This window comes from Lagopus leucura, unplaced genomic scaffold (genome assembly GCF_019238085.1).
Source record: "Lagopus leucura isolate 7727_CA_CO unplaced genomic scaffold, USGS_WTPT01 Super-Scaffold_100030, whole genome shotgun sequence".
Classification (NCBI taxonomy): domain Eukaryota; kingdom Metazoa; phylum Chordata; class Aves; order Galliformes; family Phasianidae; genus Lagopus; species Lagopus leucura.
In genome coordinates this window covers 6922921-6939516 of record NW_024962281.1, presented here as the reverse complement: position 1 = coordinate 6939516, position 16596 = coordinate 6922921, and the positions used below count along the sequence as shown (strand labels likewise).

The following is a 16596-nucleotide window of genomic DNA, read 5'->3' as shown; positions in this document are numbered from 1 at the left end:
GAGTAGATAAACTAAAACTCAGAAAACTTCGAGCTGCTTAGAATCTTCTACAGAAAGGTATTGTGTGTGTTATTGTATGGGGTTAATAAAAGAAGCACAAAGATTAATCACCACATCAGTCAACCTTTGATTTAGAGGGTTGTTGTTGTTTTTTTAAATATTAACTATTTTGATTATAGCTAGCTTAGAATAGAGAAGGGAATTTCATGCATTTGTAGTCTCACAGCACAGCTGTGTTAACTGCGTGCAAATTTCTTGTTTAAAGATCAATTTGAATAGAGAATTAAGTGTGAGTGTGTACTTTTTCACAGATAAAAATGTTTTTTGCAACTTTCTTCCATCACAAATAAGGAACTAGTATTATTAGATATGAGATCAGTCATATTATTTGTAGAAGAGTGTGTGTATTGGCACCATAGATACTCAGCTCCTGCCTTCACTTTAAAGAAAACCTAAAAATCATAGAATCGCTAAGGTTGAAAAAGACCTTCAAGATCATCGAGTCCAACTGTCTACTTAAGTAGCCACCAATATTTCCCCACCATGTCCCTTAGTGCCACTTCTAAATGTTTCTTGAACACCTCTGGGGATGGTGACTCAAACACTTCCCCGGGCAGCCGCTTCCAGCACCTCTTTCAGACAAGAGTCTTCATTCCAAACATGGCAGTCCAGTGGCTGGAGTCCCATATGTGGCAATTTGACTGCATTCACACACACGTAAAGACTACTTCAGTTCTGTCTTGAATTATGTCACTTCTGGGTACACTGTAGTGGGAACCCATGTGATACATCACACTAGGTATTATAATGTCTGAGAAAAGGCTGTGTTATGAGCACCCTATGCAACAGAATTCCTTTCATCACTAGGATACCAAAATGACACCTCTGTAGGAATTTAATAGAATATGTATCAAAATTCTATAGGAGAGGAGGGAAACTGTCACAGTAATCTACATCTCAGCATTGGGAATGATTTATTTTGCATTATTCTCTTTATTTAGTTAACTTCATATGCAGAGGTGTTCATGTATGTAGGATATAGCACAGCTCTGGAATTTTAATATCCTGGACTCCAACCACTACCCCTAATCAGTACTTGAGAAGCTTCAATACTTGGCTATTATGGCCTGTGTCCTCTTGACTGGAAAAAGGCTGAAGCATTTTTTGTTTTACTTTTTGTTTAAATACATATATATATATATCTGTGTTAAGAATAAAAATGTTCAGTTCAATTTGAGCTTTCCTATATTTCAAATAGACATAAAGTGCTTCTGTTTCACAGAATATTCAAATCCTTCATCAGTTTGGCTCTTCACTGTAGCAAATCCTTTTTTTTTTTTTTTTTTTCCAGCCCTCCCCTCTCCTCTGTTTTTTCCTTTTCTCCACAGCAGCATTTAGAAATAGTATTGAGAAGAGGCGTATTGCCAGTTGGTTCTGCTAAACAACCTCTTTCCTGACCTGGAAAGGGTTCATTTCTAGTGACAGATCTCACATGGGAATCTTTAAGCTCACGTTGGGAAGATTAGCACTGTCCTTCACGTGCAGGTCACTTGTTATGACCACTGCTCCTTGCAGCACAGGGTGTGGGAACATTCCCAGTGTTGAGCAAGAGATGGAGAAAGGACCGCATGTAGCCTTTGATCTGTCCTGTGAAGAAGTTGGCAGGAAAGTTGTATGAATTCAGTGAACTCAGAATTTGTTTATCTATGTGTGGAGATGTGGAAGAAAGTTGGTGAGGCTTAAGGTCTTACACATTACTAAAGCAGCACAACTTGTACGTAAGGGCAGGTGGGTGGTTGCTGTAAAGGAGTAGGCTGTTTGGGATGTAGAATACACAGACTTGCTGGAAGTAATTCTTCAGGTGTTACTGGAGACTAGGTTCTTTAATCTTAGCCAGTGTTATCTTTAGAGAGCTAATGCATTCAGCTTAAGCTTTTCAACCTTTCTCCAGAACTCTTTCATTTTCAAATAGGCAACAGAGGTGGAAAAAAAGCTGACTGAGAACATTATCAAGTTATTTGGGGTTAGAATATGTTTTTTAAAAATCAAATAACTGCATTTTTGACAGACAACCCAAGGATAATAGGCATAGCATGTGAGCTTGTTTTTCTGTTTTAGGATGCAATCTAGAAGAATTCGGGAGTACAGTATTGCTACTCATTCTGCTTATAAGCCTTCCAACCATTCCCTGTGTCTGTCTTACAGAGTTCAGAATGTGGTGGGGAAGAAAGAATTGAGGATGTACATTGCAGTAGACAGAGTAAACATCAAAACATTTCTGTGTATAAAATGCTTATTGCATCACTTCAGGGTTTGTGGTGAAGAATTGTTTTTTTAGCTTAGTGGAATCTTTTCCCTTTTGAAGCGGCGGTAAAATGATTTTAGTAGTCTATATTTCTGAAAATTCAGAGAGACCATCCTTGCAATACCTTCTGTGGTTCTCATGTTTTATACCATATGTTACACACCCTGCAAGAAAAGATATTTCCCCCTGGAAGAACAGTTGCCTTCTTAGCAATGTCTACAATAAAATAACATTAAAAAGAAATACAAGTGTGCATGTATTAGAAAGTGAATGGTTCCTTTTATTACTGCTAGCCATTTATTAAAAAGGAGATGGTTCTAGTTTAATTAACCCAGTTGAGAGTAGCAGATGGGGCAGAATGTCTTGCAGCGATAAGACAATTCAGAAATGGCACCAGATGTTGGAAGCTGTCCCTGGTGGTGTTAGAGTGCAGCACAGATGTTCCAGTCCCACCTGGCTAGTTTCTAAGCACTGCAGGCTAAGCAGCTGTGATGTAACCTATATAATGTACGCATAACACTAAAAGCAAAATAATGGAACTGCTGCAGCTCCTTCTAAGGGCAGGTCTGTTTAGAGGTGAAATCTTTGAGGACAAACAAAAAAGGTCAGTCTCAGCTTTCTCAGGTCAGTGGAATAGCTAGCTAAAAGTAATAGCAAGGATAAGTGACAGATTCATTTAAAACTATTTCTGGTTTATTTAAAAAAAAAAAAAGCTTTCTCTTATATAAAAAATGGAAGATTTAAGAATAATAATAATATCTTTTCTATACCTTGCCTGTATATTTTTTTTAGTGACGAAATGTCCCTGTTGTACATTCAGAAGTTAATAATTTAGATGTCTACTTGGAAATCTTAATGTTCATGCTGCAGAAGGAAAGCAAACAAAGAAAAGCAAGAAAAAACATAAATGCAGGCCATGTCCTTGAAATTTCAATTCAAGTTCACTGCAAAATCATTCATGCTTTAAGTAACACAAAAACTAAGCACAAGTTATTTAATTTTTCATAGTAGGCATAATAAACTTCTTTACAGTGAGAATATCTGGCTTCTATATAAAAAAATTCTAAAGTTTTAATTTCATAAACTGCAAGCTGGCCATATCCCTCACTATCTGAATACTTTCTAACATTTTTATTCTCTCTCAATTTATTTTTAGTAGTAGTAAAAACTTGGATCCTAAGAAAACAGAACTGCAAAATCTGCAGTGCAGTTAGAAATAATCCAGTTTGCTGTTGCTCAGGCTTGTGTAAATATGGTATGGTGATGAAAAAGAAAACCACTGTGGACTTACTTAGCACAATCAATAAATTCATCTTGCCAAATGCAGAATGGCTTTTCATAAATTCTGCATGCAATTATTGCAATGGATCTTTGCACAATCCTGTAACAGCACTTGTCTCCCTTCTGTTTCTAGATGCATCAACTGACCCATTTGGAGGATTTGCTGATTTTAGTTCAGCTGCTGCTTCAGCAAGTTTCCCGTCATCGCAAGGTAGGATTAATTTACAGATTGAAATGCTGTTAAAGTGGAGAAAGGGTGGAAGAGGTGCCACGTGGCATCTCTCATTGAAAGTCATTTCCTTTTTCAAGGCAAATTTTGTTTATTGAGCTGGACCACAAGCATTGGTATTGTGTAAGGAAGAGACTCATTGTCTAACACAGTTTTTGTCTCGTGGGCCTGAAACTTTAATAAACTTTATTTCGAGAAAATGTTGGTTCCAAATATATCACTTTTTATTTTAAAACATATGCTTAAAACTTAGATTCTAACTCCAAATCTAATTTTGAAATTGACTGAAACAAAAAGTGATTTAGTAAATCCTGAAACAAACAAGTGTGGGTCTAAATGCTGGCTGAAGAGCATTCATTAAGCAACTTAGAAGTGGGTTTAATAGTGGGCAAAAAGCTGTTTTAACTGGTATTCTACAATGATGAATGCTTTGGTATGACAGCATCTGTGTTTCCAAAACGGTTGGGAAATAGGCTGTAGTGATAAGACTATTCAGATTATTAATCACTGGGATCTTCCCAGTGCCTTGTGTAAGGTTACTCAACTATTTGCATTAAGTTGGTTTTCTTAATACTTTGACTAACAGCTTGCAAGCAATATGTACACACTGGTTCTCATATGTTTAGATTGGTTCTCAGAACTTTAAAGATGGGAGCAGGGCAGTAAATTAAATGGGTAAGTTGGAAAAAAAAAAAAGATAAAATTGTGTTAATTGGAAAATAGGAACCCACCTGTGCTAGAAAATGACAGCCTCAGCCCCCACTTATCTTCTGTGATTAAAAATAAAAATTGTAGTTGTTTAAACAGAGAATCATGCTGACATTGTTGGATGGCATAATGTAGGAATTCTAAGGCACAAGCTGTTTACAATCTGCAGTGCATTATGGGTTACTAGTGGAAAGATTAGCACGTTGAAGGGGAATTCAGCCAAGGTATGTCCCTCATATACAGTATGTCACTGACTGTTGCCTATATGCATTTCAGGAATGAAGCTGACTGGCACTTTTCTTCTAGCTTGACTAAATAATATTGTAATTTCACTTCCCTTTTAAGAAAAATCTACTTAAAAAAAATCTAGATTTGAAGTCAGACATAAACAAGTCCTTGCCAACCAGGAGAACAACATGTTAATAATGCTCATTAGCACACCACTCAGATTTGCCCTTGTCTGGCAGCATGGGCCACAGTTTAGAGCTTTCATATGCCCAGGCAGTTGGCTCAGTGCATGTGCGTTCTGCATGCAAGCGTACAGGTTACTATGTACACACAGCCACTGTCTGAAAAACAACGTGGACAGAATTTCACTTAAAATTTGGACTGGAAAAATAATGCTAAGAAGCCACCTCAAAGAATCAACTTTGTTTTGGCAACCTACAGTATTATCCAGACGGAACAATGATGCACGTGAATACAGAGGAAAAGGACTTGCTGCTGTTTGTGAAGTTAACTTGGGCAGCAGTGGTGCTTGTACCTGGGTGTTCTCAGTGAGGATGTAACAGTCCAGAATGTGGAGAGATCAGCAGATCTACCTGTGACACACTTTTAGGCACTGTGATTGTCTTTTTTTTTTCTGTTGCTGTGTCAGGAAGACTGTATTGGACATAAGCATTAGTTGGTACACCTTTAGTTTACTTAGTAGGAAAGAACTGCTGTAATTTTTAACAAGCTTTCTCAGTCAAAACCAAGTTGTTTGGCAAACACAAAGCTGCCTACTATGCAAATAATCTGTGTGTTAATACAACCTAAATTGATACAATCCTTTATCTGCGTTAATGTGATTAATCTATTCCAATCACCGTTATGCAAGGGACAAGGAGGCCTGTAAAATGATTAATCATTCCTGAACAGCGTAAGCCCCTCTAGAAATCCTTTCCTTCTTGATTAATCATCTTTGAAGCCCTACTGAAGGGGCAAACCCTCATACGTTTTACCCCTGTTTCCATTATTGGTGCTCAGTGCACAGATCTGAACATAGATAAGTAAATGCTGAGTGTGCTTCTTCTATCAGGAATATTTAAAGTAGGTTTTAATTTTTAATATGTAATACTAATTGAAATATTCTAATATAGTCCCTGTTTGTGAGGGAGATCAAAGCAAATGTTCTAAGAAGGCCCTAAGCTAATGAACATCAGTGCATTAAATGCACTAATATTGTTGGCAGTACTTAGATTTTGTGAACCGATTTAGACTCCTACTATTCTTTATTTGCTGGTAAATATAAAAATAATTGAAGGCTGAACGTGCATGCATGTTGATAATCTTTTATATTGTATGTAAATGTTCATGCTGTTAAATTTTTAGTAATAGAATGCAGTTAAAATTGCTGTGGGTGTCTGTTACTGAACTGGACATCATGTAGTTTGGAAGCAGAAACTGCCGCTAGATTCATCAACCCCAGCTTTTATGTGTCTGAATCTTTATTAGCTTGTCTAAAGAAATTCAAAGGATGATTTAACTGTTCATTAGAACTTGGTTCACTTCACATGGCAATGACATTGTGTGTCTCTTAGCTCAAGTACCACAAGTGTACCAGTGATATAATCAAAAAGCTGACCTGTACAATGGCCCAAACATGGAACAAGATTCACGATGTAGTAATGAAAGCAGCTTAAATGACATTGTGTTTTTAGCATCTCCTGTATGTATTTATTTTAATCTCTTCTTTTGCTATTACTGTTGTGAAGTAACCCTTTTCTGGTTAATAGAAAAACATGTTTTTAAGGAAGAGAACATCTACTTTATTTGACTCAAGGGTTATATGCTCTCAGATTGCAGGTTTCTGCCTGTGGACCTCTGTGATTCTGAAATAGGTATCCTTGCAGTTGTGTATAAACAGCTTGTAAGGCATTCTACAGCTCTCTTTGTCTCACTGCTAATTGCTGTGTTTTGTTTTAAACACTTGTCTGCAAAAACCCTCTTATATTGAAATGAAACAAACTTCAGTCGTGACCTGTGAGTTCAGCAAAACTTCTTCTGAAGGGTATATTAGATCCAAGATTGAATTTCTGCTTCGTGCCAAGGAAAATATGAAAAACTTGATATGTTTTACATGAGCACCTCATAGGATGGAAAGAAATAATTCCTGATCACCTCAAATAAGTCTCTAATAACCTGTTTACAAAGGGTTTTTTATTTATTTCTCTCAGCATTTTTTTATGCAAAGGGTTACTGATTGTATATATACAGATCTTGAAGTAGCTGGTTTTGCATTCTATCATGACAGAATTTCTTTCAAGTGGCTGACTTCTGGTAATGGTTCTCTCACCAAATAATACAACTCTGAGCTAAAAAATCAAGTTTTAGGTGTTGTTTTTACTAGAGACTCCAATCTACCCTTAAGTTATCTTTGTATTTCAGCTAAAGGTAATCTGTCCCTGTTTGTCTTGTATCCACAGGTGACATGTTATCAAACATCCTTCTTTCTGTGTATGGATGTTTCATATTTCCTTTGCTACCTTGTTAAAATTGTTGGAATATTCATGAGAGAGAATGATGTCCAGATGGAGGTTCTACCTGCAGATGTTAATCTGGACGGACACAGATCAGCTCTCATTTGTTTCAGTTCATGGAGTATGGCATTTGTTTAGTGCCATCTTTTAAGTCTTCTACCTTTCTTCTTTCCATCTTTCACTTGCACTTTTCCCTTCCCCTCAGGTACAACAAGTGGAAATGGAGACTTTGGTGACTGGAGTGCCTTCAACCAAGCTTCTCCTTGTCCCAGTGCTTCATCTGGTGAGCTCTTCAGCAGTGCAGCACAGCAGCCAGCTATGGAGCTCTTCAGTGTCTCACAGCCAGCTTCTGGCCAGCCTCCAGCTGCTTCAAATTCTACAGATCTTTTTGATTTGATGGGACCCTCTCAGACAACCATGACCTCTTCACAAAGTATGAATTTCTCTATGATGAGCTCCAATGCTGTGGGCGTCAGTTTACCCATGTCGAGGTCACAGGTATGCTGCCTTTTGTACAGTTGCTAAATGAGGTTTCTCAGTCTTTTGCCTCTCCTTAATCACAATGTTGAAACTGGATCCATTCCACTCTTGAAATCCATACCTAGTCGCTCAGATGTTGTGACCAGCATTACATCAGAATATTTTGTCTGAAAATGACAAAATGTCCTGTAAAGAAAAGGTGCTGGAAGTTCTTGAAAGGCCTCTTTTTATAAGCTGGTCTTCCCTTAGATGATCTCCATTGTTCTATGAAGTGTTGCTGCTTTGTTGGGGAAGAAGAGGTTGATGACATTTTAAACCTTAAAGCCATCATCCACTGGATGTTACAGGTTTCCAGCCTCAGGTATGTGGAGGTGACGACTAGTCTGTTTTCCCAAAACCCAGAGCTGCCTGCTTATGTGGAAGTCACTGATTTTTTTTTTTGGAAACCGTAACAGGTCAACTTGATATTGGGAATTAAAAATCAGTACGTCTGAGTTCAAAACTTGACTATAGATGTTCAATACTGCATAGTTATGTGATCTTGATACTATTTTAACCTATTCCAATGATGTAAAAGCAAACGGCAGTGATGCTTTGGAAGAGCTGAAGTTCATAGAATAATCTCATTGGCTTTTTGTTGTGTTCTGTGGAAATGTAAACACTTGCTGTTTAGTCCTGAAGCCTATTAGTAGTATTGTTTCCAGTGTATGCCAACAAACTTTTTTTTTTCATAGCCCCTGCAGAGTGTGAACACTATGATGCCGAAGCCTAATTCTCTTTATAATGCAAGCACAGAGGTGGTACCGAAGAGTGCAAGCAAAACTCTACCTTCAACTTGGTCAGATCCCAGTGTAAATATCAGTTTGGACAATTTAGTACCTGGGATGCAGCCTTCCAAACCCCAGCAGCCATCACTTAATACCATGATGCAGCAACAAAGTGAGTTTTTGTTGATGCTCTGTCTTGCTTTCATGCTTTCTCTGGGTGTTTAGTAAACTGTCCTTGAGATGAAGTATTTTGCTAATTACTGTTTTCCTGTGTTCAGCCACATATGTTTTCTTAAACTATTGTAATGCTGCTGACACGAGTGGTATTATCTGAACAGAGGTTGACAAGATTGACAAGACTGGTAACTGCATATCTTTACAGTAAATTTTGCACTGTTGCCATATCTTCATTTCAGGCTTCCTGAACTGCTAGAAGTTCTCTAAAATTCACATAGTAGTATTTTATAGCAATGCATGCTATTTAAAAGTTACTTGTAAATGTTTTCTGAGTCATCATATAGAGAATGTGGAAATGAGTGCAGTAGCTATATTTTGGCTATCGTATCTTTCTTTGTTCACAGTGCATCACATCTTTATTCTCACACAAGTTACTTAAAATAAACAAACACTTTCAAACAGACTCTGATTATTTTTGCATCCTTTTCTCTTTTTGCAGATATGCAACAGCCTATGAATGTCATGACTCAAAACTTTGCAGCTGTGAACCTCAATCCTCAACCTAACATGATGCCTGTTCGACCCCAGACAAGCCCAGTGATGGGAGGCTCCATTCCTGTGGGCATGGGAATGTCCAGTGTGATGCCAGGTACGATGGGGATGACTTCCATGGGACCCATGCCTATGTTGAACCAGGGAACGATGGGAATGAACATGAACATGGGAGTGCCAGCTACAGGAATGGGTTTGATGGGCACAATAGGAATGGGAATAACCAATATCTCTATGACCTCTATGACTCCTGGGACTGTACAACCCAAGCAAGATGCCTTTGCAAATTTTGCCAATTTTAGCAAATAAAGATTGTAAAAATAAATAAAAATAAATGAGCAGTCTGAATGAAGGATTTTTAGCTGTACAAATATAGCTGGGAAGGGATGGAAAACACAGATCAATACATCTTTTTTTTTTTTTTTCTTTATCAGTTCAAGTATCTACATAAAGAACCAAAAGCTATTTTCTAAATGTTGAAATAACTAGTATTCAAATTCTGGAGAGATGAAAGGTTCTTCTAAGGAATGTATTAAATGATTTTGCAAAATAATTTGTATTGAGAACCATCAAAGCCTTTCCTAGGTAGAAGAACCAGTTTTAACTGTGGGACTTGATGGAAGACTGGAATGGGGGTTGAGTAAAAATGATTGAATCTAATTTTATACTTTTCTTTTTCTTGAAGAGCTTGACTTTCTTTTTCCCCTCTCCCTGATCACTTTGTCATGATTGGATTCATTCCTTTTACTACCACTCTTAAGTCCACAGTTGAAGTCACTGAAGTACAATAATCAGTTTTTTATAAGAATATATATTTTTGTCCAAAAATGGCCTACATATGTGATTATGGCTAATTCAAAGGGACCTGGAATGTACATACACTTTTGTTAATGTTCCAGCCACGCTGCTGTATTACTCAAATTTTTATTGTAAAAGTCGTCTCTCAGCAATTTGGTGATCACCAGATTTTTGGGGCATTACGTGCCACCATTGTTATAACTGATATCCATTGCAAGCCTGGGAGAGGATTTGACTGAGACTGCTGGAAGGTTTCCTTTTACAAAACTCCAGAAAATGCACTTTCTTGCAGTTCTTTTACAGTGGAAGTTAGCATCATTTATTCTACCAGTATCCCTATGGAACCCCTGGTTTACAGTGTCAGCAGCAGTCAAAAGGCAAAAATGTTAATTTTTTGCATCATTACAAAAAATAACAAGATGAATTACACTGTTGAGTAAATCTATAACCCCATCTAATCCAACAGCATTTGATCTTAGCTTTCATATAAATCACATTTAGTGATTCTTTTGTGTAAATATGGCATTAGCAACTGTGGAAGCCAATAGAAGAATAAAATATATATATTAATAAAGGAAACCTGTAGCAGTCAAAGATTTTACTGATTTACTGAAAACAAAAGAATGAATTATGGTTTGTTTTTTTTTTCCTTGTCTAAATCTGCATCTGAGTTCACATGAATCATGATTCTAGAATGTGGAATACAAAGATATTGTTATATTCACAAGCTGGGAATATTGGTAAGAATAAGCACTATACTGTAGGTATGAAATTTATTTCCTCCCTTTTCTTACGTTGAATTTCTTTTTTATTATTAAGTTGATAAAACTTTGTTTCCATTGTATTCATAATGTTCTGTTATACATAACATTAAAATGTTCATTAAAATCAATGTTGGGCTGCTTTTCTTTTCATTCCATTTGACATTTATGAGAGCATTTGGGAAAAAAAAATAATTTTAATTTGGGCAAAGTAATTTTTATAAATAATTTAAAATTGTTTAATGACTTCTTATCTGAAGCCTTTCCTATCTGGCTCTACTGTTAGGAATTAAAAATGAAGCAGGCAAGATATCCTGACCCGCTCCAGCCTTGCTAATGCTCCATCTACAACATTTCTAATTAGGCAGAAATTCATGTACTTCAGCTAAGTGGTAATGAAAAGTGATTCATTTGCTGAATAAGAGATGAGAGTGAGTGTAATTAGCTGACTGCGGTTTTTAATCTTTCAACAATTCAATGTGTTTAAATTAGTTTCAAAGAATAGGAGCTTTCAAGTGTTGTTACATCAAAGTAATCAAGGCAGGCTTTAACGGCTGAGTGGGAGAGAGTGCTCTGGTTCCTCTTCTGAAACCTTCAGACTTCTTTGGAATAACTGCCCTCAAAACCTCGTGCTGACAGATGGGAAGGTTCAGACTGGTTCAATATATGCAAAATAGTGGTGGGAAGAAAGGCAGCTCTGGAGGGTAAATGGGTGACAAGGAGAATTAAGCCTATAGTTGGTGTTGCTGCCTTTAGAAGGCTTTCTGGTGACTTGGGCAAACCTGTTCATTATGCTGTCCTCTTAAGGTAAGCTTAGCTGGTTAAATAGTAGCCATTGAGTTTAAAGATCATGTTGTTGTTTACATTGCTCAGATCTCTTTGAGGAACTGATGATTTAGCATCTAATTGAGTGGTGAATTGTAACTAAACATTTATCAGAGTAACGCTGTTGGAAAAGGCTTGGTCAGTCCAGAGTGGATCTTTGGGTTTGTCAAAGATCCCTTAGTGGTACGTGGGCTTACAGACCAGTTGTAGCACTGAACTGATTCACTGCCCAAACCATGCATCATTCTTTCTGTGGGTTGATGTTTTAATTGTGAACAGGGCTGTATGGAGTGTGAGAAGTTCCTTCATTGACTGCTGATTTCTGCAGGTAGATGGGAGGGAATTCCTATAAACCAAAATATACATCAGAGAGGATGGTGTGATAAGATCTCTTTGGAACATAAGTCATGTGCACACTGATGCAACTGCTACCTGCAGTGATGAGAGCCTTTTTCACGGAGTTTCCTCCTGTTCTCTCCTTTACTTAAAGTGAAGGACATAAAGTGTAGGTTATTGTGCTTAGCAGAATATGGCTTACATTTTAGAGACAGAATATTAAATGGATTGTGAGTGTTAAGCAAAATGTATTGACCACGTTTAAGATGGATATCATAAAATATCAATATTTCAGGTGTGAGGAAAAATAGCATATTAAGAATTGAAAACAAATTACCTTTCCAGGTGTAAAATACAAATGAGCTGCTGTGTGCATGGTGATAGTTTGACAATTCATCAGCTCCTCCCCAGAATAACTAGAGTATAATCTAAGCCATGCTCCTATGTTCTTGTTAAAGCTAGGTCCAGCTATAACTGCAAACTGTCCAAAAGCCTAGTGTGTATGCAGCATGTGGCTGCATGGTGTGCTGCCATATCAGCATGGATTTAGCTTTGCCACGCTGGCCATTGGCCAGATCTGACATCCTTGCTTTTCCCCCCAGACCAGCCACAAGTCATGGCAGTGTGCAGAGTGCTCCAGGTTGAAGGACAAACTGTAGGCAGTCTTGAAAGTGCTGTGACTGCTGGCAGTGTAGCAGCATGGCCTTTGCACACCAAACTGAAAAGCAGCAATCTATAACTGGAGTTTAGAGCCTACAGGGGAAAAAAGAGAGGGGATAGACTGTATTCTGTAGTAAGAGGTGAACTTTAGAAGCTACAGAGTGCAGAGGTGGTAGACTTAGGAAAATTGTAGTCAAAATAAGTGAAATCCTTTCTAAAAGTTGTCTGTACATCAGGAAATTTGGAGCCATTCCCTGTGTAGTTTTTTCAATCCTTTCTTAAAAAATAAAATCTTAATATGTACAAAGGAGTAATAAACTGCAGCACAGGTGCAGGTTCAGGGATAACTAGAGCATCCACTGTGTTCTACAAAAGGAATTATATTCAAAACAGCTAAACAAGGGTATTTATAGCAGCATCTGTTTCAGCTATATCTGTCAGCTAAGAACAGTCTGACACTGCTTAAGGGAGGTGGGGGAGGGATTTATCAATGAAGTGTTTACATAATGCAGGCAGGCATTGTATACTCAAGGTGATGCCAACTCTAACAGGATAACAAATATCTAAAGACACTTTTATTCTCTGAGGCCTTTGCTCCAGGAGTCACTCTACAAAATTGCCTCTGTGTTCCTCTGTGCGTGGCTGTAAACACTTTTATGGCGTATGACATTTTATAGTATCTTCACTTGGTTCCGATTAAAGCTTTTCATGGAGATGTAATTTTTCTCCCCCACCCTTCAGGTATTCAAAGCCACCACTCACTAAAAGTCACAACTGTTTCAGGCAAACCCACAGGGTTTGACTGCACATTGAAAATCTTTGTTTTAAGCAAAATATTTGCCTGCTAAGGAAACTTTCAGTCAGAAATGTCAGCACGCTGAAAAATCACTTGATGTACTGTTCTGGGCACTGGCTGACAGATTTGACTGGCAAAAAGAATGAGAGAACTGGAAACCAGATACTGAATACCTGCCTCCAGTTATTCCAGCCAGGGAGCTCTGCCTGCAGCAGGAGAGTTGTCCTCTTCTTCCTGTACTGGTAATTGAAGCACAGCTCTTTCTTGAGGACAAAGCAGCACTGTGTGCTGCTCCTAGGAGGCTGGGGCTGTGTGGTGATGGAACATGTGGCTCTGCAGCTTGTTCACATCAGCCAGAAGCACACAATCACTGTGAATGTTTTCCAAAGCACTCAGATTTGGAGCTGATGTTCCCTAACATTTTAGATGGCTCTGTGGGAGAGCTCCTGGGCTGGTGGGAGAGAGGATGACTATTGTAGCTGCACTTCTAAGATGTGCCTTATGGGAGCTGCTTGTAGAGCTCCAGGGAAAGAAAGGCAGAAACAAGTTGTAAAGACAACGTGGTGAGCCCTGCAAATATTGTGATACAAAACGGGGGCCTGTGGAATTTGAAATTCAGTCTGCATGGCTTGGGCTGGTTACAACTTTACCTAGCTGGGATCTACAGAAGTTTGGTCCTCGTCAGGTACAGCAGCCTTTAAAATACGTAAGGATAAGCAGTAAAAGGAAATCTGCTGAGTGTAGCAAATGAAGCAGGGAGCAAACCTCAGTGTATCCCTGTATGTCTGCAGCTGGGATTTCTTTACATGGCATAAGCCAACTCTCTCTGTCTTCAGTGCTCCATGTGTACGGTGCAGCTCAGCCCTGAGTTTCAAAACTGTCTTCACTGTTCACAAATTTACAGATTTTTCTTCTTTTTAAATCATGTGCCATACGGTACTAGTTCACTAATTAACTGGCTCTTTAACAGAGCTACAATTACTTTGTTTCATGGGAAGGAAAAGAATGCATTCCAAGACAGAGCTACTTTCGACATCTGGGAACCTCCTAACAGCTGGCTATCTAATGAATATGCATCTGCTTAAGAGGCTGTAGTCCATTAATAAACCAATAGATATAAAACAGAAACAATCTTTGTCAGCTTCAAATGAGATTGGATGCAATGTGCTGTGAAGTGTCACTGTCACGCTGAATCGAGCTGGGGAGGTTAACAGTGGCTGTTTGGTATGGGTGGCTCTGTGGCACTGCGTCCTGCTGCGAGGGGGGAGGGCTGGAACCTCAGTGCTTTGTGGCTGCTTTCTGCTGCCTTCTGCATCCTTCTTTCTCCTGGTACCAGTTGAGTGTGAGGCAATGTTGCCTGTGATATGCAAGTCCAGCTAGCGTTTGGTTTCACAAGGAGGATGTAGGTGTTGTTTTTTCCTACCCAAATGATTCGCTATGTGAGGAAATCCATGCATGTGAAGAAATGACTGAGGAGAAGGCACAGGGATGTGATAGAAATGCACTTATTTGTGAACCGGGGCTTTGTAAGGGGACTGAGGACAGCCTGAGAGCTGTGTTGTACAACAGGATTGTGGTAGGTGAAATAGTCACTCCTAAAAACCATGACAGTGACCCTATTTGACTGCATAAACATCTGAGCTCTTAAGGGTTTTATCTGTGCTTGTTCCAAAATATGTAGCATCGTGTGTTATCCCAACCTGTAGCAGCATTTCTTATTTTTGTACAAGTCCTATCCTGTGACATTTCCTCCTTTAAAATGTGGATTTAGCATTATTTTAAGCATCCAAATCCTTCATGCATCAGTGTCTAATCCAGCCCAGACTGGTCAGATACCTTCTCTTGCCAATGGATGATTATGCAGAACAGCAGCCACCTGAAGCATCAGTAATTATTTTTTACGGGAAAACATTAAGGAGGTAGAATTGTTCTTAGAAAAGTTACAATTTCACTTTAAGTCAGAGTGGTGGTAAAACTTAAAGCCAACTGTTAAATAACCTGTTTGCAGATGCCCTGGGATGGAGGCGTGTGCATCTTTTGTTTTGGGAACTGCGATAGTTTCCTTGCTTAGAAAAATGTGAAGGTACAATTCCACTGCCTGTAGAAGTGGAAAAGCCAAGAAGTTTGGGCTGGTTTTGCCCAGGTTGTGTTGCAGGTTATGAAGGTAATTATTCTTCAAGCATCCATGTCCCATCTTCCACTTCCCTTTCCTCCTTGCCTGTACCACCCATCCTGCTGCATGTGGGCAGGGAGTTTGGCAGCTGATGGCTGCTCCTCTGGAGGTCACTGAGAACTCGTGCTAGATTGATAGCATCTTTAGGCAGGCTAGTCTAGTCCAGGGTTTGGTTCTGTTGTTTTTTCTTATTTCCTATAGATGAAAGACTTCTCCTTCCCTAACACCTTGTCAAAATGTACTCCTTGCCCTGCTCTAGCAAAGATGTGAATCCAACCAGCAAAGCTCTGGTTCTCCTGAGGATTGGCTCCACGTCCATTTGGAGCACAGCAGGTGGGTCACTGATTAGCAGCACACCTTCCCCCTCCCAGGAGCTCTGCCTTTCACCCCAGAATTAGCAGCAATGAGATGTAATGGCTTTATCTTTCCGAGATGGACAAAAGAGCAAACCGTGATGGAGGGCTGTCCTTTTAAATACTTCTCAAGGTCATTTAGAAGCTTTTATCAATCAGAAAGCTAAATTCATACAAAAAAAGCATCCGTAATGAACCAAGCATATCTTGAACCTTATCCCTTCAGCTGAATACAAATTATCTAGGAAGGTACGTTCCCTGAGTTCAGCATCCCCGTGAACATTTTGAAAGTAAGTACAGAAGCTGCTGTTGTGGGTTGCCATCTATCAATTTCTTGTCTTTTCTTCCTTCTCTTCTGTAATTGATTTATTAATTGTAGCATCTTAATGATCTATTTAAAATAAATAAACCATTTACACCATTTCAAAGGTATTTTGTGATATTCAGCTGATATTAAAATAGCACTAGCCTTATGTGCTTTTTCAGCAAGTGACCTAATTAGTTAATAAAGTAATTGAATATTAAAAAGGATGTTGCAACTGATTAAAATTTAAGAGCCTTCAGAACATTATTAAAGCTATAAATCATACATCACTGTTTTAATTTGCATAGCTACAGAATTACTAATGGTCCCACATGCATAAGCTACTTGGC

At 38.6% G+C, this 16596-nt stretch overlaps 1 protein-coding gene across 1 annotated transcript in view; it reads left to right on the top strand.

Moving 5' to 3' along the window:
* CLINT1 (clathrin interactor 1) overlaps nt 1-10930 on the top strand; it is a 47886-nt gene extending 36956 nt beyond the window's left edge. The window contains exons 9-12 of the mRNA XM_042881659.1: nt 3720-3797; nt 7470-7762; nt 8479-8683; nt 9188-10930. Of these exons, the coding sequence (XP_042737593.1) occupies nt 3720-3797; nt 7470-7762; nt 8479-8683; nt 9188-9549 (938 nt within the window). The 3' untranslated portion in view covers nt 9550-10930. The remainder of the gene's footprint in view (nt 1-3719; nt 3798-7469; nt 7763-8478; nt 8684-9187) is intronic.
* The last annotated feature ends 5666 nt before the right edge of the window (nt 10931-16596 follow it).